Raw genomic sequence first — 26,541 nt, forward strand, 5'->3', positions numbered from 1 at the left:
CTTACACCACTTGCAGTGAAATTTGTATGCTAATTTATGAAAAGAAACTTGTTGATGTTTTCACAAATTGCTATATCTTAAAGATTTTTATAACTTTGCCAATCACTAGCAGTGAAACGGAGCGCTCTTTCTCCAGGATGTCATATATAGAAAACAAATATAGGACAATAATGTCGAACCATCGACTAAATCATTTATCAGTTCTTTCCCTGAATTGTGATTTAACGAAGGACTTACAATGTGATGAGAAAGTAAAGAAATTTGCAGCACAAAACTGCAGAAAAGTTGCTTTATAATTTATATAACATAACTACACATAACCTGTCAATTTCTTTTGCAATAATGTTGTACAGTGGCTGTTTGTATACACAAATAAAAATAAATGAAAAAAAAAGTAAATAAAATTATTTTAGTGCCCTATTTTTTTCTATATACTTATCTACATCACTATAGAAAACAATTTTTCGACAAAATGGCTATTAGGGCCCCTAAGTAGTTTCAGCCCAGGGCCCCACAAATTCACGATCCGCCCATGTAGAGGGATGACCACTTTGATCAAGCTATGAAGGGACTGAGGGTGTGCGGTATTGGTCCTCGATAAACAGTTCTACCGTAAAGGGCACAGTTTCACTTACAGATCATTGGACTACCAAAGTAGAGGAGCCATCCCCTCTGCTGAGGATCAAGATTACGAAGCCATGTATTCGGATTATTCTCAGGGATACTTCCCAGATCGTCTCCAACCGGCCATTGTGCAGCTCTAATGCAATGTAAATAAACAGCAACTATGACTCTACTCATGCAACCATGAAACCATGTAAAATGTTGTCATAGTTCTAGTGCGACGTAAATGAACTAGAACTACAACAACTATTTTACGCCATCTGTAGCCCATTTCGATTGCCAGTAGCAGAAAAGATAAGTAACCAGAATCTTTTTATTTTTGATTAGCAGACTTGGCAACGTTTGCTATTGACCGTAGTTTTTGTTTGTTGACAATTAGCAGCAAGTTGCCACGTAATCTATGTTCCTTTAATTTTCTAAAATCAATTGAATAAAGTTTTTACTTTGAGTAATATTTCAAAATCTGATCATTTATACAGCCCATTATGGGCAGTGGAGAAAGTACTCTTGTTCCTGGTGGCGGAACTGAAGGTTATCATGTTTTGCGTGTAAGTATCTATCGTCAAATGATTTATGTTTTATGTAAATGCAAAGAATTGTTATTTTAGTTTAATAAGATAATAATTGAATTGACTTTATATGCAACACCTTTGTTTCAGTCAAGCGTATTAATTTCCTATGCTATTTTCACTTCTGCGATACCCGGTTTGTCGTTAAAATGAAGTCGACACTACGTCGATGAGCTTTTTTTTCTGGTTGCAGTGTTTAAGAAAATGGACACAGATGGATTTTTGTATTTCAGAGAATGAACTCATCTGTAAGTGCGTAATTAAGACAGTGAACATATGACACATAGCTGCCAACTCGACTGGATTTTCCAGTAGAGTACCGAATTTTGCCACTTTCTGGATGTCTACTGGTTTAATAAAAATTCTCCTGGTTTTTGTACAATTTTAAAAAAATTCCATAAAATGAGTAAGTTTTCTTAAAAAAATCCCTATTGAAATAAAATTTTTGTGCAGATTATTGCTTGTTTGATTATTCAAATAAATGTAACTGTTAAATAAATGAAGCGAGCCTCATTTATAAAATTCAGTTTACTATCTTTGATGATTTAAATGCCTATTACTATTCAAAATTATGAACAAGCATAATATATAGCATTTCAAGATCATTTAATGTCATGACTGGAAAATATTGCAGTTTTTCTATTTTGATGACTATAAAAATCATTAAATTTCCCTTTGTGTAAAATATTTAGTATATTTTGCAACATTTATCATGATGCTTTTGTTATTTCATGAAATATACCGGGTTTTTTTTTCTATCGATGTTGGCAGCTGTGTATGATAGTAATATGGTGTTATTACGACATGCAAGGATATTTCCGTAACCCGAACTGTCACGCCAACTACGAACACTAAGCAGGGATGAGATTCTTTCGCGGATTTCCGCTTTTTTTTTTTCAGATTTTTCCATTTTTCTGCTAATTTCTGCTGAAATTTTTTTTTGCTCAAGTTAAAATGTTTTATGAGGAATTTAATTTTCCGCGGAGGGAAATTATTGAAGTCCCTTTTCCTCCCTCTGAAGTTTCTCTAAAAATCATTTCCTTGGGATAAAACTGGTTGACCTTTATACAGGGATGAGATTTTTTTTGTCTCTCGAATTTCAGCCTTTTTATCAAAGACTCCGATTCTCTAAAAGTTTCGTTTTTTTTAATTAATATCCCGCTTTTTTTTTTTTTTTAAATTCAGTCATTGAAGTAAAATAATTATATTTATTTACGATTTTCAAAGATAAACAGAAAATTCAATCTACGCCCTAGCTGCTAACCCTTCCGCATTTTTACTTATTTTAGCTATTTTCTCCGATTTCACGCTCAGAAAATTTTTCCGTACTTTTTTATCCGTCGGCTGGATAGCTCGTATTTTCGTAATTCAGACGTCGCTGCTTCTTGTATTCTGGCGTGAAAACAAACAAAAAAGAGGAAAGAAATAGAGGTGATTTGCGGTAAAAATATTTATTTGCTCATTCAATTAATCTTGTAAATTTTTATTTATTATGTCTAAGCAAAAACAATACAAACAAGCCTTTTAGAAATCACAAGTCCAGACTCTGCAAATATCTCTATTTTTATTCACGCGATTTTAATATCAGTCATCGATTTTCGTATTTACCTGATTTAAAAGTTGCACATTGCGATTCTTATTTACGATATTTAAATATCGTATATTATGATTCTTATTTACGACATTTAAAACCCAATATCGTGTTTTGTATTTATGCATTTTTAAAATCGCGATTTTATTATCAAATCTCGATTTTCGTATTTACCCGATTTAAAAGTTGAACGTAGCGATTCTTATTCAGGCGATTTAAATATTATACATTGCGATTCTTACTTACGAGATTTAAAAAATCAATATCGCGATTTGTATTTAAGAGCTTTTAAAGCCCTATGTAGCAATTCGTATTCACGCGAGCTTAAAATCCAATATCGTGATTCGTTTTTGTGGTTGTAATATCGCGCGATTTAAAAATTATGCATCGTGATCAAAAAATTAAAAAATCATGATTTGTATTTTCGCATTTTTTAAATTCGGTGTAGAGTTTCATATTTACGTGATTTAAAAGTCTCATATCGGGATTTATATTCACATGGTTTACAAGTTTAAAAATCGCAATTTTTTTTATCACATTTTTGCTTATATATTTTTCCATTTTTCCGCTAATTTCTGCTGAAATTTTTTTTTGCTCAAGTTAAAATGTTTTATGAGGAATTTAATTTTCCGCGGAGGGAAATTATTGAAGTCCCTTTTCCTCCCTCTGAAGTTTCTCTAAAAATCATTTCCTTGGGATAAAACTGGTTGACCTTTATACAGGGATGAGATTTTTTTTGTCTCTCGAATTTCAGCCTTTTTATCAAAGACTCCGATTCTCTAAAAGTTTCGTTTTTTTTAATTAATATCCCGCTTTTTTTTTTTTTTTAAATTCAGTCATTGAAGTAAAATAATTATATTTATTTACGATTTTCAAAGATAAACAGAAAATTCAATCTACGCCCTAGCTGCTAACCCTTCCGCATTTTTACTTATTTTAGCTATTTTCTCCGATTTCACGCTCAGAAAATTTTTCCGTACTTTTTTATCCGTCGGCTGGATAGCTCGTATTTTCGTAATTCAGACGTCGCTGCTTCTTGTATTCTGGCGTGAAAACAAACAAAAAAGAGGAAAGAAATAGAGGTGATTTGCGGTAAAAATATTTATTTGCTCATTCAATTAATCTTGTAAATTTTTATTTATTATGTCTAAGCAAAAACAATACAAACAAGCCTTTTAGAAATCACAAGTCCAGACTCTGCAAATATCTCTATTTTTATTCACGCGATTTTAATATCAGTCATCGATTTTCGTATTTACCTGATTTAAAAGTTGCACATTGCGATTCTTATTTACGATATTTAAATATCGTATATTATGATTCTTATTTACGACATTTAAAACCCAATATCGTGTTTTGTATTTATGCATTTTTAAAATCGCGATTTTATTATCAAATCTCGATTTTCGTATTTACCCGATTTAAAAGTTGAACGTAGCGATTCTTATTCAGGCGATTTAAATATTATACATTGCGATTCTTACTTACGAGATTTAAAAAATCAATATCGCGATTTGTATTTAAGAGCTTTTAAAGCCCTATGTAGCAATTCGTATTCACGCGAGCTTAAAATCCAATATCGTGATTCGTTTTTGTGGTTGTAATATCGCGCGATTTAAAAATTATGCATCGTGATCAAAAAATTAAAAAATCATGATTTGTATTTTCGCATTTTTTAAATTCGGTGTAGAGTTTCATATTTACGTGATTTAAAAGTCTCATATCGGGATTTATATTCACATGGTTTACAAGTTTAAAAATCGCAATTTTTTTTATCACATTTTTGCTTATATATATATATAGATATATATATATTTATTTATTTTTGGGATTTCCTCTTTTTTACTTTCTGACTGCTCTCATCCCTGACTAAGGTGCCGAATAGATTTTAAACTTGCAAATGTTTTTAAAAAGGCATGTAGATGTTTACCCAGGAATGGCTGCAAGTTATACATTTCGGGTTGGTCCCTTTCTGTGATCAGGGGTCTGTCCAGACATTTTGTAAGAGGTCCGTTAACAGGGTTGCCACTGTACATGGAGAACAGGGAAAATACATGGAATTTAAAAATCACCTAAAATAACAGGGAAAATGCAGGGAATTTTGATTTTTTCCTTGCAAACTGGGAAAATACAGGGAATTTTGTTTCTTATTTTTGTCTTTTAAAAAATGGTACCCACTCAAAGCGTAATCTATGGGATATTTAGCCATGATATTTCAGCTATACTAAACTATTTCACTTACTATAACATTATTTAAATATGTTACAGTAAGTGAAATCCCACCAATTAAAACTAATAAATATAGTTAGCCCTATATAGCTCACAAAAGAGCACAGTAATTGTTGTTTCCTTTTAATATATTGTGTATAATAGTTCAGGGAAAACACAGGGAATTTTTTTTCCAGTTTTGAGTGGCAACCTTGGTTAATTGTAAAATTGTGAAAAAATTACTAGTAATTTGTGAATATAAAGTAAATGTTATGTCACATTCTTTCAACCAGGGTCGTGTTTTTGTGAATTTGCGCAAATAGGGTCCTGCGATTGCAAAAACTTTTTCAAGGAGTTTTTAAATTGTTAAGTTATAGATATACAAGATCATGCTCAACACTGTAAAATTATAATTAATAAAATTAAATTATCAAAAATAAACTGCAATTATTAGCGATGCAACATAAAGTATTTGGTATTTAGCTTATACTGCTGAACGCAGGATATTCATTTCGGACAAATAAAGGAAGAAGCGTGTGTTGAAAACAAAACTTAGTTCGTTTACATCTGCCTTTCTTTCCCCTCCTTCCTGGGAAGGATTTATTCGATTAACAAAACAATAATGAAGATAAACAAATTTGTGAAGGGTCCGATTAAAAGATAAATTATTTTGTGAAGGGTCTGTTATTAAGTTAAAATATTTTGTGAAAGGTCCGTTTTTATGAGAAGATATTTTGTGAAGGGTCCGTTGACGGACCCAAATTTCTTCTAAACAGACCCCTGGTGATATTTATTTTCCTTTTCATAGTTTCTCGCTGGCTGTTGCATGGAATTTGCCAAGATTTGACAATTATTCTGCCACAGATCACAATACAGAAATTCCCCCTGATGTGCTAATTTTGATTTCGAGTTATCACTGGGGAGATTCCAGTATCCTGATTTGTTTCAATAACAGGGGTGATTGTGCTCCGAAAAAAAACCGGATTTCTGGATTTTTCTCTAACTGTGATCCGGAGATCGAAGGTTCAGACGTTTAAAAAAAATCATTGATCACATAAGTTTCCGGAAATCAAATTTTCTAAAGTGGAACTTAAAAACACAGTTTATATTATTTGTTTGTAAAGGAGAGCCAGATAAGCTTATATTCAAGATTAACATTCATTTTTTATCAGTAAATAGTTATTATAATCATAAACTCAAGAAAGAAAGACATATTTGTAAATTTCAATTACTTCTCCAGGTCATCATAGGTATGTGTAAATGGTATAGGTATGTGTAGAATTTTAAATATATTTTAAGTAAAAGAAAGATTGAGAAAAAGGAAAAAAACCTTGTTTAAATTTTTTTCCAATTTTTTGATTTAAACTTCTTTTTTTTTTAACTTAAGAAATTTTCTGGAATTTTGATTTGGGCTCACAATCACCCCTGCAATAATGAATGGACCAATGTCAAGTTTTTGTAAGTTCCAAGCAGCTGCCTGCGAGAACCTTAAAAAAAAAACATCAAAAGAGACCAACTCGTAGCTGCCCCTGGGCAAACATCTACATGTTGTTTTTTTTTTAAATATTTGCATGTTTAAAATTTATTTGGCACCTTGGTGATTGTAGTTTGCATGCAGATCACAATACGTAAATATTCCCTTATCACTTTCTGACAGGTTTTGTTCATTACAATTCAATCAATTTTAATGTCATGTTGTTTGGTGATAGTTTTCTCAGCAGTTACTTATCATTTTATTATTCGTCACTCGGAAAGTTCGTGTTGATTCCATAACATTGGGTAATGCACATAAGTATAAAATTAAGGATTTGTTCAAGTTATCACTTTTTCAGTTGCTCAATTTGTCACAATTCCATAATTATCTGCATCGTCTTCGTGATAGTTTTTTTGGCTGTTATTTACAATATTTTCATCCCTGTCTATATTATTGTTAATAAATTATTGCAACACTTGAATTTCTATTTTTCAAGTTAATATATATATCTGTGAAAAGAAATTATCTAATAAAGGGATAGTTTTTAACAATCTCAGTGAGTGTTTTGCTATGTGGTGCCGATTATACTGTAGCCTCAGTACTGTAAATGCAAATCAGTGAAAGGATTAAAATTCAAACATAGATTAAAATGTGTGCTGTCATGAAACTGCATTTTTACAAAATATTTCAAAAATTGAAGACGAAGCTACTATATGAAAAATTTGAATATCCTTAAAGCTTGCTAAATTCATTGAGCTGGGATGGCTAAGTGGAAAAAGCATTCGCCCTCCAATGAGGTGAACCGTTTTCAAATCCCAGCCATAGCTAGTCAATACGAATCCGCATCTGACGTGCACTGACTACTGTGCTGGCCTGAAATATCATCAGTGGTGGACGGATCATGGGTTAGAGTCCCTTTGCTGTTAGGTTAACCGTGAGAGACTGTTGTGGTCTTCCTCTCCACGTAACACAAATGCGGTTTAGTCCTGTAAAAAAAGTCCTCCACGATTGCAAATTTCTCCTAATACCTGATCCAGGAATTCCTTAGTCTTATGGATTGGGTTAAAAATTTCAAGCCCATTAAGTTGAACATTAGTAGTCGTGAACTCAAAAAATAGGGTCGGCTGTTCAGTGACTGTTATAAATTGAAATAAATTTACTAATTAAGTGTAGAAGTGAAAAAATGTGCTACCTGCTGAAAGCATAAGTTATCGGAAATGTTACATTTCACTCTCAGTGGCAATGTTAAATATAATATATTCATTCTTATTCGTCCGGACAAAGTTTCAATTTTAAGGCTTTCGAACTCATTAAATTTTAATGCTAAAGCATTTGAGTATCAACTAATAATAATAATAATTGTTTACATCATTTTTGGTCACAAATTTTTTCTCATGCTTTATGATATTTTCAGTTAATGGATATAGGCATGAAGCCAAGTAGAAGAAAAAGTTCTACTTGGAAACTAAAGGTTCTACTTAGAAGAAAATTTTCTTCGCAAATTCTCTTTCTCCTTCATTACTAACTTGAATCTTAAAGTGTAGAAAAAGTGAGTTCAGACAAACATAGAGTAAGCCAAGAAAATCTAAATACTGAAAAGAAAAACTTAAAATATGCAAATGAAAATAAATTATGGGATGATAACTTGAGATTACGCAACAGAGAAGTTCTCTTCTCATAATTTGTTTGCATTTTAAAATTTTGAGGTATTTTTTTCAGTAATTGAAACTTTATGACTTACTCTAAGTTTTCCTGAACTTTTTCTTTCTTTTAAATTTTAAATTAATAATGAAGGGGAAAGAGAATTTGTGACGAAAATTTCCTTCTACGGCATGGCTTCCTCTTAAAATTTGTACTTGTCATGAACGTCTTTTTTTAGTTATTCAACAGCTCCAGTAATATAAAATAAATTATTTTAACAAGTTTTTAATAACCTTTTCAGAACTGAATTGTTAATTCATTTCTGAATTGTAAAATTAATGGTAGATGAATTTACTCATCATTATTGCTTGAATTTAATTCTTCACCATGTGTGTGGGATTATTTAAAATTAAATGAGTTAATTCTATGTTTAAACCGAAAATATCCTTTGTTCCTTTTCAATGAAAACTAATTCATATTATACTTGTAGGTACAAGACAATTCACCAGGATCCAAGGCTGGCTTAGAGGCATTCTTTGACTTCATAGTGGCAGTTGGAACTACTCGCTTAGTAAATCATTTCTTTTGTCTTCTTATACTTGAAATGAAATGTAAATTTTTTCTTTAACCAATTGCAGCATAGAGACAGGGTTTGTTGGTGTTTAAATCAACTGATTTATATATATATATAATATTTAAAAAGTTCAGAAACAGTGTTTTAAATTTTTGATACTTTTATTATTTTCTTTTCTTAGTATTAAAATTTAATTTAAATAAATTGCTGCATTAATTAATTTTAGTTAACAAAATTTCTTTTTTGGTGTGTGTTAAATTCCAACACGTTTAAAATAGCATTTTTAAAAATCTTTTAATTCTTGAGATTGAAAGTACATTTTAAAGTACCTAAAGTAAACATTTAATGCTCTCTTAATATAGACTTGCATAGCTGTAGAAAGTAATTAATAAACATGAATTTTTTCCACAAAAAAAAATGTTAATTAAAATTCTACCTTTTGATTGAAAAAGCTGGAATTAAAATTTGCATTATATTTTATTGGTGGGAAATGTATATTTCTAAAGCTTGAGGTTATATTAAAAATAAATTACCCTAATTGCCAAAAATAGAAAAAGAAATGCTGCTGAATTGATATTTTTTTCTTGATGTAGTGTTATTCTTCCTTTTCAAAGTCTATTTGAAACAGTGGGGTTATTCACTCTTATTTTTTTCTCATAATATGTTTACAGTATATTTGACATTATCAGCTTTTCTATAAAGAAATTTTGTGAAAAAAAATTCCAATGAGTACATAGATTTTTTAAAATTTTTTTTAGCTTAACTTATCTATTTTGATATAGGATTAAAAGTGAATATTTTAATACAAAAATATATGGGTTAAATATTTATTTATTTTCTGATGAATGACTACATTTAAAAACACAATCTGTTACATTTATTTTTTCATTTTAAAAATGAAGAGAGAGAAAAAGAAATCACAATTTTTAATTAAAATTATGGTTTGCTAATTGAAACTTTATTTTAATAGTTAAAGTATTCTTGAAATTCTCTATTTCACCTAGTTTTTAAATTTCAATCATGCATTTGTTTCAAAATAATTCCTATGCATTCAAAGCTATGTATTATAATGAAAAATTGTTTCAGGTAGATAGAGCTTCTAAAATGTTGTTATAATATTGTTTTAATATTAATTTGATTAAAATTTTATATAAAGTTTTGTTAATCATAAATCAAAGTTCTTACAGTGTATTTGCATAAAAATAAAAAAAATCTGATCTAAATCAAAAAATTCCAATTTAAATAAATAAAAAAAATTTGATTTTTTAAAAATATAAAAAATTTTAAAAAAATCTCAAACCCTGCTTAGAGATAGATCACTTATGGTGTGAAGCTACTAAATTTTAATTCTATCATTATAAAAAAAAAATGAGACAATGTGCTACTTCTTTAATCTTTTAATAATTACAAATTGTTCTATTATTATAATTGTTACTATTTCTTATTAATTGTCTTTCTAAATTGGAATGGCAAAAAAAAAGTATAATTTTTCTGTTTCAAGTGATATTATTTATCAGCACCACCATTTATGAATGAAATTTTTTTAATATTTCTCATTAGTTTACTCTTACTTAAATTATATTTTTTAATTACTAATTTACTTAAGCCACTTTAGAGACCACTGCTGATGTGTTCACTAATATTTCAATTTGTGTAAAAAGGATAAAGCAATTGTGCTGGACTGATAATTTTGATATTTTATATCTTATAAGAGATTTCATAGATTTAAATAACAATTGTAAAAAAAAAAAAAAGAAGAAGAAGTAATTTAAATCAAAAGTTTTTTTTTAAATTACTAATTAGTTTTTTTTTAAATTACTTTTTTAAAGAAATCACTAGTTTGATTTGCAAAGAATTATAATATGAGACATTTTAAAGTTTTCATTGTTTTATAATTCATTGTTTTATAATATATTAATTTTAAGAAAAAGTCTATATTTTTTAAAGCTTTGTTTTTTTTTTTTTGTTTTTTTTTTCATTTAATAAATAGGTTAGTTGAGTTATTCTACATCAAAACACAATTTGGTAATTTCAAACATTAAAAAAATAAATAAACATGAATTAATCTTTTTATTTGTTTGTCAGTAAATAAATATGATGCATATCTCTTCCAAGTTTTAAATGTGTTGTATTATGGTTTTCTTAGTGTAGTCAATGTTCTATTATAATCAAATCAAATATTTGTGGACTGATATTCTTTGCTTTCAATGACTCTAGAATCAAGACAATGATACCTTAAAAGAGATACTGAAAGTGAACATTGAGAGGCCCCTTCAAATGACGGTGTACAGCACTAAGAGTCAGACGGTGCGTGACGTAGAGATCACTCCTTCAAATACCTGGGGAGGGCAGGGACTTCTTGGTGTCAGCATCAGATTTTGTTCCTTTGAAGGTGTTAATGAAAACGTTTGGCACGTATTGGTAGGTGTTCATCCCCATTCTTCTTAAATTATTTCAACCTAAATGAATCCAGCCCTCATTTCTTTGACTACTATTTATGTGACAGTTAAAATAAAATACGGCAGAAGTCAAACTTTTTCTAGAATGATTTTGAGTATTAATTGCACAATTAAAACATTCTTTAAATGAAATGTTTTAAAGTATGCATAATTGTTCATAAAAACTATTTATTTGAATATCTTTCAGGAAATTCAACCACATTCCCCTGCAGACTTGGCTGGTCTTTACCCTTTTGATGATTACATAATTGGGGCAGATTCTGTCCTTCATGAGGTAATTCTTTTTATTCTCTTTGTATGTTAACCAGTAAGAAAAGACTACCTTTTGTCTAGAAGTGTACACTTAAGGTTCAAGTAATTTCTGAACAAATAATTTCCCTCTGACAGCTACAAAATTCAGAAAATATTTTTCTTATTGTTTGGAAACACTGATCTATAAGATCTCTTTAAAATGTGAATACTTTTTGAATTGAGAAAAGAAGTTCTAAAATCATTGATAAGTTATCATGACTTAAATTTAATATTTTTAAGATACATATAAAATTAAATGAAAGCTTAGGCAGAAGAACGAATGTTTACATTTTGCTACTCACACATTTTTGTTGCTGTTTAACTTAATTTGTTTTAAGAGAACTTAGAGTTTTAACTTAGAATAGTTTAATGTATCTAAATTAATCATTGAATATTATTAAAAAATTGCCTCCTTGTCTACAAGTCTCACCCCCTTCGTTAGTTATAGTTAAAAAAAAGGTGACAATGGATCCATTAGATTTAAATGAAGTAATTAAGGGTTTAAAACTGACATTGCTTTCTGTATTGAAAATGACAGATTTTTCACTCTGGTTTATCGGGGATTTGACAGTAACTGAGAGTACTTTTGATTACTTAACTGTGAATACACCTTGGGGGCATTATTCATTTTTGAAAGTTCCCTTTTGGTTAGCCTCTGCCCCAGAGATTTTTCAGCGAGTAATGCCATTGATTTTGACTGGTTACGTCGAGTCATTCAGTGGCTGATCTGGGCTAACGCAGAAGACGAATTAACCAGTCTAACAAAAGAAAAAGCCTAAACAAAGAAATAATCTGCGTTTGAAAGTTAAAATTTTTAGTTCAGAAGTTATTGAAATTGGTGCATCCAAGAATTACAGCTGTTACAAAGTTAAAAACTCCCAACTTATGTCGTTGAATGACAGAGATTTGTTGACATGGTGAATTATGTTTCTAAATTCCTTCATCAACTATTTCATTGCATAGAGTTCTTCAGAAAAATGTTATTTGGTCATCTGATCAAAAAAAAAAAAATGCTTTCTTATGTTTAAAGGAAGAATTACAAAGTTAGCATATTACAACGTAAATAAACCAGTTGCTCTGTCTGTCGATGCATTATTGGAAAAAAGATGCGTTATTGAAAACCATTCAGAATTAAGTTTGGTTGCTTTACAACAGGTTTATGATGTCTCACAAAAAGTAGAATTTGAAATCACTATTGGTATGATTTATCCCAATTCACTTGCTTTATATGTTCTAAAAATAGAAAAAGTGAAATCAGAAGTATAGAGAATAAAAGAACTGAAAAAACTAGGAGCAAAAATGCTGAAGCTAAGAGCAAAAACTGTTAAAGGAATAAATATAGTTGAAAAATGAAGAAATAAACTGATATTTTAGTTGTTTTTTTTTTTTTTTTTTTTTTTTTTTTTTTTTTTTTAATGTTGTGAAGCTCCTTCTTAGATAAGTTTGAATAGTGTAATTTTAATTAATATTTAATTTTCTCTTCTCAGAAATAGTGACTGGGAAAACTGTTCTAAAACATAACTTAAATTATGTGATGTGTGCATCTAATTTTTAATTAATGTTTTTTTTTTTATTTTTATCATAAAGTTTGAAAAATTAAGTTAAATATTGTTAAATATTATGCATAACTTTTTTACTTGTAAATTTAAAATAATTCAATTTTCAGATTTTAACTGCAATAATTTTCTAAATAATTCAACATAATTTTTGTTTATCATAAAGTTTTGAAATTTAAGTTAAATACTGTTATTAAATATTATGCATTTCTTTTTTATTTGTAAATTTGAAATAATTCAATTTTGAAATTTTAACTGCAATAATTTTCTACATAAGAACAATAATTATTCTTTAAATAGATATTATCTTTGATTTTTATAGAAATGATTCACAAGTTTGCATTTAAAAATGTGTGAATTATTTTTAAAGATTCGAATCTTATTTAATCCTTAAGAAATGAAACCAGCTACAAAAGGTCCTAAATATTATTCTTCACACGAAATTTGTTTATGTTTAGAAATGTTTTCCTGTTTACATAATAATGCAGATGATTCTTCATCACATTTTTAACTATTTATCCCTCTTTTTTAGTAGTACTATTTTATGCATGAAGGATTTGTTAGGTAAAAGGTCGTAATTCTGCTTCCTATTTTATGTTGTATATAAATTGTTTCAGCTGATTTTATTCACTTTTTTTTATTACCTATGTACCATTATACCTATTTTGTCTATTTTACGCAATAATTGTGATAAACAGGAATAAATTGGAGGAAAGAAAAATATAAACTCAAGGATTCCAAAGGAAATTTAATAAATGTCAAATTAAAATTTTTTTTTAAAAAAATTCTTTCCTACGTATTCATCACATGGCCATATGATATATGAATAAAAACAGATTCTTTTATTTTAGTTTTGAAACTAGTTTATAAAAATTGTTGTTCACATTTTGATCTGCTTCAACATTCTTTGTGCAATTAAACTCTGCATTCGTATCAACTCACTTGAAAGTTAGGATAATTCAAAAAGGGTAACACACCTCTTTGTATACAGATTTTATATAAAATATATAGTGTTATGCATTGAAATGAAAAATAAATTAATAATATCACTTCTGAATAATAATTCATACCTGCCAAGTCTCCTGTTTTTTAACAAAGACTCCTGTATTTATCTCCCGTTTACCTGTATATTCTCAAATTTCTCTGTATTTGTTGAAGTAGTTTTTTTTTAAAAAAGGAAAGCATTTGATGAAAGCATCCGCAAAGGCAAATTTCACCCAATACTTGATCCAGGAGTTCCCTTGTTTTCTGGATTGGGTTCAAAATTACAGGGCTACGGAGTTGTTACAGTAGTTGTTATCCCAAAATTGGGTCGGCTAGTAAAATCTTCATTTTTTTATTTCTCCAATATTGGCAAGTATGATAAATAAATTTCTTTTAAAATTATTGTTGTTCATTTAATGTAGATGATCAATTCATGTATTGACGTAGGAGAAAGAATTAAAAAATTTCAAAGAGAATACATTTTTTTAAAATTTAAAATATACTTTGATTTCATTGTATATGAAATATGAAATTTTTTGAAAAGAAATCTTTATCTTTAATCTACTCCAGAAGTATGTTATAGCACATTATAGCAGAAGTATGTTATTTGAGCTACCTCTATATAGCGAAATATATAGAGGTAGCTCAAATAGTTTGTTTGCTACCATTTGCAAACTAAATATTTTTTCCATATAAGAAAATAATATACATGTCTTATTATTTTTTTAAGATTATTAATTAAAAAATTACCTTTCACGTAAAATACTTTAGAGTATTAACACTTTTTGGGGGTGTTATAAAAACCCTTCCTACACAGTATGAAAAAAAAAACTGGCTGACCTAAAAAATTTTAGGAACAAAATCTTTAAGAAAACTTGGAAATTTGAAACCTGATTTGAGTGGCCAGAAACTGCTTATATTAAGTTTACACACATTTGAACTGATCAAATGTCTTAATATTATTTTTGGGTAATACAAATATCTAGCAAATACAAAAATATAGCAAATTGCTTAATATAAATTTAAAAAACAATGCTGATCGTTGGTTAGTTCTAGTTTAAAAGAATCAACAGAAACTATCACATAAACTGATTAGAGCTATGTTACTAATGTGTGCTTTATTATTTCATTCAGAGCAAAGAGCGCTATTATTTTTATATCTATCTCCAGGATTACCATTTAATATTGATTGCGAAGACTAGTTTTAAACTTTAAAAAAAAGTAAAAAAAGGAATATATTTTTATCAATATATAACACTTTGATCAATAAGCAGGAAATGATTTTTTTTTCTATTTTATTTTGTCATTAATTGAACTTACTTTTGAATCTCTAATAGTTTCTTCAATTTATTCCTGTTTATCACAATTATATTTGGGTTAATGATGTAGACCGAATTGCAACTTAACAATTCCTTAATTTCTCATAATTTTGATTTCTGCATTAGTTTGAATTTTTTAGTATTTTATGGGAGTATTTTACAATTGGTGTACATTTAAAAAAAATTATAGGTTTTAACTTCATCCATTTGGGATTTATCTAAGATCCAAGGTGAATATAGAGCACATAGCTGCCAACTCTACTGGATTTTGTCAGTTTCTCCTGGTCTACCGGTTTAATTAAAATTCTCCTGGTTTTTGTATATTTTAGAAAAATCCCTGAAATTGAGTAAGTTTCCTGAAAAAATCCCCATTGAAATAGAATTTCTGACAGATTATTGCTTGCTAGAATATTTAAATAAGTATTACTAATACATAATGAAGCGAACCTCATTTGTAGAAATCAGTTCAAACTTTTTTCATTCTAAAGTGTTCAGTTTATTTTTCTTTAGAGCTCTCTTTTTAAGTTAATTTTTAAAAAAATCTTAACTATGATATTAACCTATTAATATTTAAAATTATGAGTAAATTTAATTCATAACATTTCAAGCACGTTTAATGTCAATCATAACTGTAAAATGTTTTGTGTGAAAAGTACATTATGCAACAATTATCATGAAATCTTTCCTAGAGTAATTATTCTTTCTCTTTTCAGTCAGAAGATCTTTTTAGTCTTATTGAAGCTCATGAGGGCAAAGCTCTGACTCTCTATGTTTATAATGTTGTGTCTGACCTGTGCAGAGAAGTTGTCATCACACCCAACAAGAATTGGGGAGGAGAAGGAAGGTCTGTTGTTATTTCATTTTTCTGCTCCTCAAAACCATTGAGTAAATGATAAAGCAATTGAAGAATTGTTTCATTCTGATATTAAAATAATGTAGATTGAGTCAATAGTTTTTGAGTAGAAGAGTTATTCATCTAAATGCAGAGATGATTGTGCTCTGGAAAACCTTTCACTGACCGCTTTCCGGAAATCCAGAAGTTTTGAGAAATCGTCGATCTCATTTTTGTGTAGAAAGTCTTGTATATCTTATTTAAAAGTATTAGAACTAGAATTTATACTTGGCATCTCTTACATTTGTAAATGTTTTTTTTTTCTAGTGGAATAATAAATGTGATTAGAGACAAAAGTGAACTGATAAATAATTATTCATTTAAATTATGCTGCATATAATTTCATTAGAGTTTATAATTGTTATATATTGTATAGAGTTAGAGTCATATAATTGCTTTGAAAATATCAATGATTTAAATTTATGAAGACTTTTATTTTTTGAAATGCGTCTTGAATGATTTTACTCAAGAAAGTTTCACGATTTTTGCTCTCACGATCACCCCTGTAAATGTAGGAAAATTTTGAAGTCTGGTAGATTCTTGCGTGTGGGCAAACATAGACATTTTTGTCTCTCTATATTATACAAAACAGTTACTGCTGCTATATCGCCCTTAAAGGTGCTTTTTTCATTGGGTGTTTTTAAAAAGTGCTTAATTTTCTCCTTTCGAAAATGAGATTTTTTTTTCTTTACCATGTCGATTTTTGCCATGTATTATGCAAAAGCATGCTTTTCCCATTGTTCTATCCAACGTTATTAACAATTCATTCAGCCGCAAGCGATTTCGGCGTGCCATTGGTCCATAGCGTATAAAAACACCAATGATTTTACATGTTTGAGGAAATACTTGTAAGTCCGCATGTGCATATACTGATCTGGGTTCGGTGAGATTATTGCACTCTCGTGTGCAACTCTGCTGCATTTTGTAAGATATTCTCAATTTCAGGCTTCATTTTTCACCCTCTGATATCGAAACGAAAAATCTCTCGAACATTTTAAATGGCTAATATAATCAAGAAAAGAGTTCTTTGTCATCTTATAAAGTCTTTGAAAATTATTTTGCATTTTGTTTATGTATATGGTTTTTTTTTAGTGCTTGAAAAAAGTGCTTTAAAAAGATTTGGCTACTCACCCTGTGCCATAACTCATGAGCAATGTGAAATTTTTCTCACTACAAGAGAAATGTTTATAAATAAATGTTATCAATCGAGGCCTTAGTTTTCGTATTATTTTATGTCAATATTATTTTTTTGTGTTACATATTTCGGTTATGTGAACAATGTTTAAGCAAAGTAATTTGGATTTTTTTTTACTCGTATGTTATGTGGCACATACTCATATATTAGAAAACTGTGTTAATTGTCTCACTTTGATTAAATTTCACATAAATTTTTGCATTTTAGAGGCCATGGACCAGTGTGTTAATTTCCAGTCCTGTTGTCATTAATAGTATCTGATAAAAAAATTTAAAAGCTGTTTTATTGCATCTGCTTTGCTTAAAGGCAAAAAAAAAATTGAAACAAAGAAAATATGAATAAAAACTCTTGTGGAAAAATACTCACAGAGCACTAAATGTTGCATCCCTTTCGATTGCACCAAAATGTCTGCGTCATAACAAAAATCCTTTTAATCATAACATCGCAAAAAGATCATTATTTTTGTACGTTTACTTCCTGAAAGATTTTCGATATCACAGTTAAATTCCAGAAAGCTTGCAATTTGTGATAGCAAATGTGACTGTGGAGCAGTAGAATGGTTATTGGGGTTCAAAAGGTGACCACAAATAGGCTAATCAATTACTGCAGATATTTTTAGGTATTAAAATAATCGCAAATTTCTCTCAAGGAATTAATTTTCTGAAAAAACATATAATTTTTTTTGACTGATTTGGTTGAAATATGGGGGATCCACTGGAGATGTGGTTTCAATACTTTAGTCAGGAGAGCAATCAAAAGTTTGTGCGCCATTTTAAAGTGTGTTGTTTTAAGTGATGAAATTCGTTAATTCAAAAATAATTTCATGTAAAATTTAAATAATTATAATCTGTATTTATCTTTGTAAAAAAGAGTTTTATGCTATATAGTAATGAAAATTTTCTATAATATAAACATAAATAACGCATAGTAAATACTTTTAAGAAAAAAAAGTTGTAATATTGAATTAAAATGCTGTCTTGAGACAATAGTGTTTAAAAATTAGGTTTTTGGTCAATTGTTTCTTACATTCCCTCTGTAAAACAATCCTTATTCAATAGCAATTTTCTTACATGTATATAAATATGAAATAAATCAACTAGATTAAACTTTAGCTTTGTTCTTAATTTGCCTTCTAAAAAATTTGTAAGATTTTTAAAATATTATTTTATAAGTGCTGTAATTTATTCCCTTATTACTCATGAAGTTCTGGTGTATATTTGTTAATTAAAATTTATTAACACAGCAATTAAGACAATAGTTTAAAACTTCAAAAACAAATTTTTTAAACAATCTTATATGAATATTGCTTAGTTAATTTTAATTGAATAATTCATGATTACTTTAAAAAATTAATTAATTTATCAATGATAATTTTAAAAAGTTCCCTTGTTTTAAATCAAGCTGATTTAAATCAAAGAACCCTGGTTACAACCGTTTCAGGAAAACACAAATTAAAATTATTAATTAATATTTCAAAATTAATCAAAACCAAAAAAAATTACATCAAAAAAATTAAGTTACAAACATGGAGCAAATTTCAGGTATTTATGGTATTTATATTCATCAGAATTAACAGTACATATATTATATATATATATATATATATATATATATATATATATATATATATATATATATATATATATATATATAAAGGTTCAAAATGTTTTTTGTTTTTCTTAACTTTCTTAGTGTTTTCTTGTATTTATTTATTTATTATATATATATATATATATATATATATATATATATGTGTGTGTGTGTGTGTGTTTGTGTTTAAAAAGCATTAATAATTTGCTTAGGAATAGATGAATAATGAGATAAAAACTTTTTACACAGAAGCAGGAACAGAAAATTTCAATTAGTGATAATGACTTACGTAGAATTCTGAGTTAAAACTAATAGTTTTTTTGTGTGTGTGTGTGTGTTCGGTTCTTTTCTGGTCATTTTAATTTTACAGAAATTAGAATACAATCAGAAATCAGTATTTAATTTCTTTGTATTAATACTTAACAGCCAAATTCTTAACGTAACAAGTAGAAGAGGAAAAGTATCACGCTATAAAAAAAGGTTTCTGAAAATATGCTTTATACTATAATGCTTAAAAATTTCGAGAATAAATTTGATTCATAAGATAGATAGTACTATTATTTAACTAAAATTATTCTTACTAACACTACCTACTTAAATTAGCTATTATTGATGCATCAAAGGTATTAAAAGATTAAATAATGCTGACTGACTGATAAACAAAATATTTTTAATAACTAGAGAATTATTCTGCCACTATAATGAACTTTTGAACTGGAATGGCTTACAGCAAAATGAATGCGCAAAATCATGTGTTGCACATGGTCAAAAAAATCCTTATAAGTATAGTAGTATCAAAAAGGTTTTTGTGAATTCCTTTTTTTAGATTATTTAAAAAACCATTTTGCAGAAATGTTAGTGTAAGCACTGTTTTTTTTTTTTTTTTTTTTTTTTTTTTTTTTTTTTACAAAATTTCAATAGTGATGTTTTAGAAACATGTTTGCAATTTCTTGAAAAAATTTTTATGTTTCTTTTGATTTGCTTGTAATGTACTGCTGTAACTTTTAGTGCTTTAGGAGAATGTTTAAAGATCTGTTAAATGATTATTTGAATTATAAGCCACATCATTATTGCTGTGCTTAATAAATTGTTCTAATGCATGGTTTATAGACTCGATACAAATTCTCATTTCAAATCTAGTTTGCTTCTTTCTATTATGTTTTTTGAGTCCCTAAAATATTTTGACCTTGATATATGTTATTTTAGTATTGAAAGGCAGCGGTCTTCAAACATGAAGTTTAGGAACATTGCTGCTATTCTTTTCATTTAATAATTTTAATGGTGAATGAACTATTGGAACCCTTTTTGCAATCATGTTATTATTATTCTCCTTTTGTAATAAATATGATTCAATTTTTGTAAATCCTTCTCTAGTTTTGATTACCGAAAATTTCATAAAATTGTTCATATTTTTCATGAAAATAGTGTTGAGCAAATATTTTAATCCAGTGGGCAATTTTCTCTACCACTGCTTAATTGCTCACCTGCATTATTTTATTTATTTATTTCTACAGACATAAACAACAGATGATTATAGTCATTAAAATACATTAATGTGTTTTCATTCCAAATTGAAAATAGATTTTTAGATGGCATTAAATATATAATTTTCTGAATATCTTTTTTTTCTCTTTTGTAGCACTATTTTATTTTCAATGACTTATTTAAATTTTTTTATTATTTTTCTTCAGTTTCTGTTCTACACATTTTTGCGTTTATGGTCTATATTATTTTAATTTAATCTAATGTCATTTCACAGTTATGATCAGATGTAAAGAACAAATTTTAAGCACTTATTAATAACTTGTATTATTGGTTCAAAACTAAAACCTTTTATGAGTTGCTTAATTTTTATACTTACTTGGAGATGTATGAATAATTTTTATTCATTTTAGAAATTGTTTAAACTATTTTTTGGTTGTTTAGAATTTTCAATTTTTGAACAAGTGGTTGCCATTAAAAATGTAGATACGCTTTCTAACTTTGCTCTGTATAATTTTTACAGCTTAGGATGTGGAATAGGATATGGGTATCTTCATCGAATCCCGACCAGACCTGCAAAAGTGGATGTCGTGAAATCTCCATATACGCAGATGCCTCAAAAGAGTGATGGATATTCAACAGTAATTTCAACAATTTTGAATTTCCTTTTTTTAATTAAGTGACAGAAGCAATGCTTTTTAAAAAAACTTTTTGAAACAGAAACTGTTATTTAAACAACTTTTGCTGTAATTGAACGTTGAATTTCATAGTCATTGTATAATGGACAACTAGTAATCTTTTCAGTTGATGGCTGTTAGTTGAGCCTACTGCCAGATCATAAATATTTCTCTCAACTTCGTTCTAAACAAGTATTGGTTTTGAAGTGTACTCTAATCGAGGTTTCCCAGATGTCAAATTAAGGTTTATTTTCACCCAGTAAAAACCTTTTAATGTAAACCTAAAAAGGCTTTTTATGCGGTTTACGTGTAAACCTTCTAATCTTAAAACGAGATCTGTGACCATCTGCTCTATTCAACGCACATTACCCTAATCCAAAACCTTTGAAAACAACCTTCTATATAAAAGCCCTAAATCGAGGTTGACTTGTGGTTTTCAAGCGTGAAGAAATCCTTTCATAGGGCTAGGATCGAGGTGAAAATAGTCTTAAATCTAGGAAATTATAAAGTTTCATTTCACAACGTCTTGTATGCTCAGTTAAAATCCACCTTGTTGTGAAGTTTTTATGGGCAATGCAATTTAATCCTATCGCTAGTGTGACATCAGCTAAAACGTCATTAAAGTGACCATTTTACCTCAATAACATTATTCTTTTAAAAAGTTTCAAAAATAATTTTTGACCCTTTTAGGAAGAAAGGTTTGAAACTGCAATATTTTTGCTTTGTTGAAAAAAGGTTTTTAGTACAAACATTTTCGTGACAATGAAAAGAAAATTCCAATACGAGATTTCAGTAAGGTTACATGTTTTCTGGGTTTATTACGTAACAGTTGAATCTCTTTCCTGGCTTCAAATAACGACAAGACTTGAGGCAAATATTTACAGAGGGTGGCCACGTGGAATACCTTGAATTAATTTTTTTCTAGAAAAATCAGGGAAATTTAAATAAAAATTTTAAAGAAAAAGAATCTTTTTCATTCGTAAGAATTTTATTAATTTTGCCATCCATTATGCCCACTTTATTTAGGTGGAAATTTATTGCTAAACAGTTGAAATATTGCAAATTTAGAAATATTTTCCTTGCTTCCATTATAACTCTGCTTAGTTGTTAATAGAATGGGTAAAAATAAAAAATTAATTTTTGAATTTCAGAATGCTTTAGCGAAAAAGAATAAAATTCTGTTGTAAATAGAATAAAATCGTCAATATGTTTTAAAAATCTATCTATTTTCATTCGTAAGAATTTTATTAATTTTGCCATCCATTATGCTCACTTTATTTAGGTGGAAATTTATTGCTAAACAGTTGAAATATTGCAAATTTAGAAATATTTTCCTTGCTTCCATTATAACTCTGTTTAGTTGTTCATAGAATGGGTAAAAATAAAAAATGAATTTTTGAATTTCAGAATGCTTTAGTGCGGAAAAGAATAAAATTCTGTTGTAAATAGAATAAAATCGTCAATATGTTTTAAAAATCTATTAATATCTTCTGTTTGCGCATTGTACTTAAAACTAATGAAAATTTGTAAAAGATCATTTATTTATTTATTAGGGTATTTAATTTTATAAAATTCTCAAAAAGTTATTTGGTCCTTATTGAATAACAATTTTGCGCTCTTTCTCTAGCAACTTTTGTACTCTTAGCCAATGAAATCGTTAAATTACTTTTTTCTCATTCAAGCTACACATCTTTTTCTTAAAATTGCTTAGGATAAATTGTTACAATTGTTCTATTGACACTAATTTTCACGATTCTGCTTTTACCTTTTAAAACATATTTTTAATTATACTGTTTTGTTGATAAATATTTGTGCCGGAAGTTAATAATTGTTGGGTGCATTCTGAAGATATTTCTATTTTTGTCCTTAAAAGATGACTAAAGAACGAAGAAATATGTGAAAAACATGTGTTGTTTCTAATGTCACTTGCCACATGGGCAAGCCTGCTTGGTGAAACCGAGCAAATTTAAGGCAAAGTGTGTGTTTCTCGTTTTTTCAGTGGTGCCATCCTATGGCCAAGAATTCGTCTTTAGCCACACATGTCACGGCCCGTTTTATAGGGCGGGTTCATTCATTCATTCATCCACAGATCGTAATTTTGACCTGAATCAGAAAATGGTCAATCTCCAATCCAGTACCCCCAGAGGTATTGATTTGTTATGGGAACATGGAGGACTTTGAGAATCGACAAGTTAATGCTTTACAAAAGACTAATTTTAAGAAAATGAAAAAATAAAACCTTGTTAGTTTGTTAAAATAAGTCTGATCTAATTATTCTTTTAAATATTTTTGCGAAAACAACTACATTTTAAATAAAAATACCTTAGAATGTTGGCATTTTTCTTCGAAGTCAAGTACCTATTCTTCAATTAGAAAAAAATGAAAATAAACTATGCTAAAGATTTGGAAAAATCAGATAAATTTGAAACTTTATTTGAGTAGCCACTACTGAATCTGCAATTCATTAAATAGTAAAACTCTACTGAAATGTAGGAATGAGACAGTACTTCTGAAGGTTTATTTTAAAAAAAATAAAGCCTGAAAATGAATTTTTTTAAAAAATCAGGAAACCTAAAAATAAAACAGTCCCAATAGAGCAAATAGAGACCAAAAATACAATTTTTATTATAATCTGGCCAATTTTTATTATACCTTAGTAATTAGGAATACAAAATATGATTCAGAAAATATCTCATTTTTATCTTCTTATAAAAAGTGGGCAGATTTTATGTTTATTGAAGAATCTAGTACTGAACTACTCAAAAAGAATGCTTTACTTATTTTCAGAAAAATAAATATTTTATGACAGTGATGTGTTTTTTCAGGTCCAATTGAATGCGACTAACCCAAGTTTCATCACACAAACTGTCCAACAAGAGCAAAATGGAAATCAAAGCATGCCACCTGTAGCAGCATCAGGTGATTCTAATAACTTATTCTCCCATTGAAGGAGCTTTGTTTATTTACAATCAAAACAATTATCTGACTCATTAACAACTAACCTCAATGACTTTCTTATTTAAATGAATTTTAAAACGAAGAAAGTTTATTTTAGTAAAGATTTGTGTGAAAATCTCACTTGCATTTATTGTCTGTGACTATTATTTTTGTTTTTGATACAAAATTTTCACTCTAAGGAACTATAAACATTCTCAAAAATGTCTTATTGGTGTTAACACTTTAGAAATTACTTTAAAGTAGGGGCTCGCCTTGCTCACCAACCCTCAATCATATAGCTGTTGTTAATCTCAGGGCTCACTTTTCTCATTTAATGTCACTATGTTAAAAAATGATTACTTTTATTCACTCTTTTTAAAGCTTAGTCACTTTTCTTTAAAATTTGCATTTCATCCAAATGGTCATAAAAGGGATGAAGAAAAATAGGGAAATTCCACTTTCAATTGAATATACCTCTTGAAATGTCGATCGAGGAATTATTCATCTGTCTTTTGTTTCTTTATCTCAAATGTTGTGGATTTCTTCTTGAACTGGATTTTCTTTTTCCATGGCACTTTGAAAGTGCTTTTTAATTTTGCTTCATAGAAATCAAGCACTCTTAAAAGCTCTTATTTTACATTGAAAGTGTTTATTATGTTATCTATTATTATTATTTTTTCCTTTTGAAGAATCTAATTTTAAAAAATAAATAAATAAAGTTGTTATTGTGACATGTGAATTTGAGTGATCTCTTTTCCATCGTAAAACCATGTCTTTTTGTCATCCATTTTGTTTTATATTAATACAATGCTATATTTTTGATGTGTTACGAAATGCTCGTTTCAGGTTTCTGTAATGATTTATTCAAAGATCACTTTTTAACGCACTTAGTTCTGTCAGGATTCCACTTTTTTTTTTTTTACCATTTCCATTTTATATATATACATACAGGGCTGATTGTGCTTCGGAAAAAAATCCCGATTTCCGGATATTTTGCTAACCGTTATCCGGAAGTTTCCGGAGATCGAAGGTTCAGATGTTTCAAAAAATCATTAATCACGAAAGTTTTCGGAAATCAAATTTTCAAAGGTGGAACTTAAAAACACAGTTTATTTTATTTGTTTGTAAGCAGAGCTACTTTATAAGCTTATGTTCAAGATTAATATTAATTTTTTATCAGTAAATAGTTATTATAATCATAAACTCAAGAAAGAAAGATATATTTGGAAATTTCAATTACTTCTCCAGGTCATCATAGGTATGTGGAAAATTTTAAATATTTTTTGATTTAAACTTCTTTTTTTTAACTCAAGAAATTTTCCGGAATGTTGACTTGGGCTCACAATCACCCTTGTATATATATATTATCTGATGTTATTATACCCTGCATATTTTGAATTTAATCCCTTTAGGGCTGTAATCACAGTTTATGCTCATGCAATTCTTTCTTCACTGCACAAGTATCTTATATGAAACAAAACCTGTGGGACTCCAGATCACATGGACGTGATCTCAATATGGTATTCTAGTTTTAGTACATTTAAACTTGTGCGAACCTTGAGAATTACTTTTTCTCCATACATTGAAGAGATTGAGGTAGTATCACTTTTTGAGGCAATATATTAGCAACAATTCTATCGAGAACCCACATTTATTTGTTGTTTTCTGCCAGTTCTAGTGATTTTTTCACATTTGATACTTTAATGCATTATATTTTATTTTAGTAATCACTTTTTGCTGCATTTGTTTCATGCCAATTTCATCGTAAAACTACTTTGTTTTCCTCTAGTTCTTTCTTTCCTTCTTCTTGTGCAATAATAACAGTTATTTAACATCTCAGCTCTTCACTTCGTATTTAAAAACTCATCATTTTTTAGATTCCTCAAAAGAAGTCCTCTCTGATAAAAATCTATTTAAAGAAAACAATAACAAATAACTACAATTAATAAATTTCTATTGATTTCACATGATAGCAACAATGTTTCGGCCTTTTTTTTTCCTTTTTTTTTCAGTTTGGGAAAAGTAAATATTTCTTTAAAAAAAAATCAATAACAGTTAATTGAAATATAATTTAAAGTTATATTTCATTTCTACAGCATTAAATTTTTCTAAACAAATTGTTTTTCTTTAACTTATATATTTATATATGTATTTTTTTTTTTTTTTACTTTTATATGTTTTAACTTATATATTAACATCGTTTTTAAGTCACTATCTATCACTTTTTAAAACAATTTTGTAACTTTTTCACTACTTTATCTGCAATGACCTGTTGACTGATCATTAGATAGGGTTTCCACCAGTCAGGGAGAACAGGAAAAGCCTGGAATTGTCAGGGAATTTTATTTCAACTCCAAAAATCAGGGAATGGTCAGAGAAAGTTGCAATTTTTTTTACAAAAACCTGGAAAATTCCTACATTATACCTGGAAAAAAAACATCTTAAAATTATCAGTAACAGTACTCAGTTGTTGAGATT

General features: G+C 28.4%; 1 protein-coding gene across 1 annotated transcript in view; it reads left to right on the forward strand.

Moving 5' to 3' along the window:
• Nucleotides 1–731: 731 nt before the first annotated feature.
• Grasp65 (Golgi reassembly-stacking protein 2) overlaps nt 732–26,541 on the forward strand; it is a 34,318-nt gene continuing 8,508 nt past the window's right edge. The window contains exons 1-7 of the mRNA XM_087167003.1: nt 732–1,172; nt 8,598–8,678; nt 10,899–11,102; nt 11,328–11,414; nt 16,004–16,134; nt 20,973–21,090; nt 23,952–24,045. Of these exons, the coding sequence (XP_087023129.1) occupies nt 1,110–1,172; nt 8,598–8,678; nt 10,899–11,102; nt 11,328–11,414; nt 16,004–16,134; nt 20,973–21,090; nt 23,952–24,045 (778 nt within the window). The 5' untranslated portion in view covers nt 732–1,109. The remainder of the gene's footprint in view (nt 1,173–8,597; nt 8,679–10,898; nt 11,103–11,327; nt 11,415–16,003; nt 16,135–20,972; nt 21,091–23,951; nt 24,046–26,541) is intronic.

This window comes from Parasteatoda tepidariorum, chromosome 7 (genome assembly GCF_982258835.1).
Source record: "Parasteatoda tepidariorum strain Cologne lab strain chromosome 7, Ptep-v5.0, whole genome shotgun sequence".
NCBI lineage: Eukaryota > Metazoa > Arthropoda > Arachnida > Araneae > Theridiidae > Parasteatoda > Parasteatoda tepidariorum.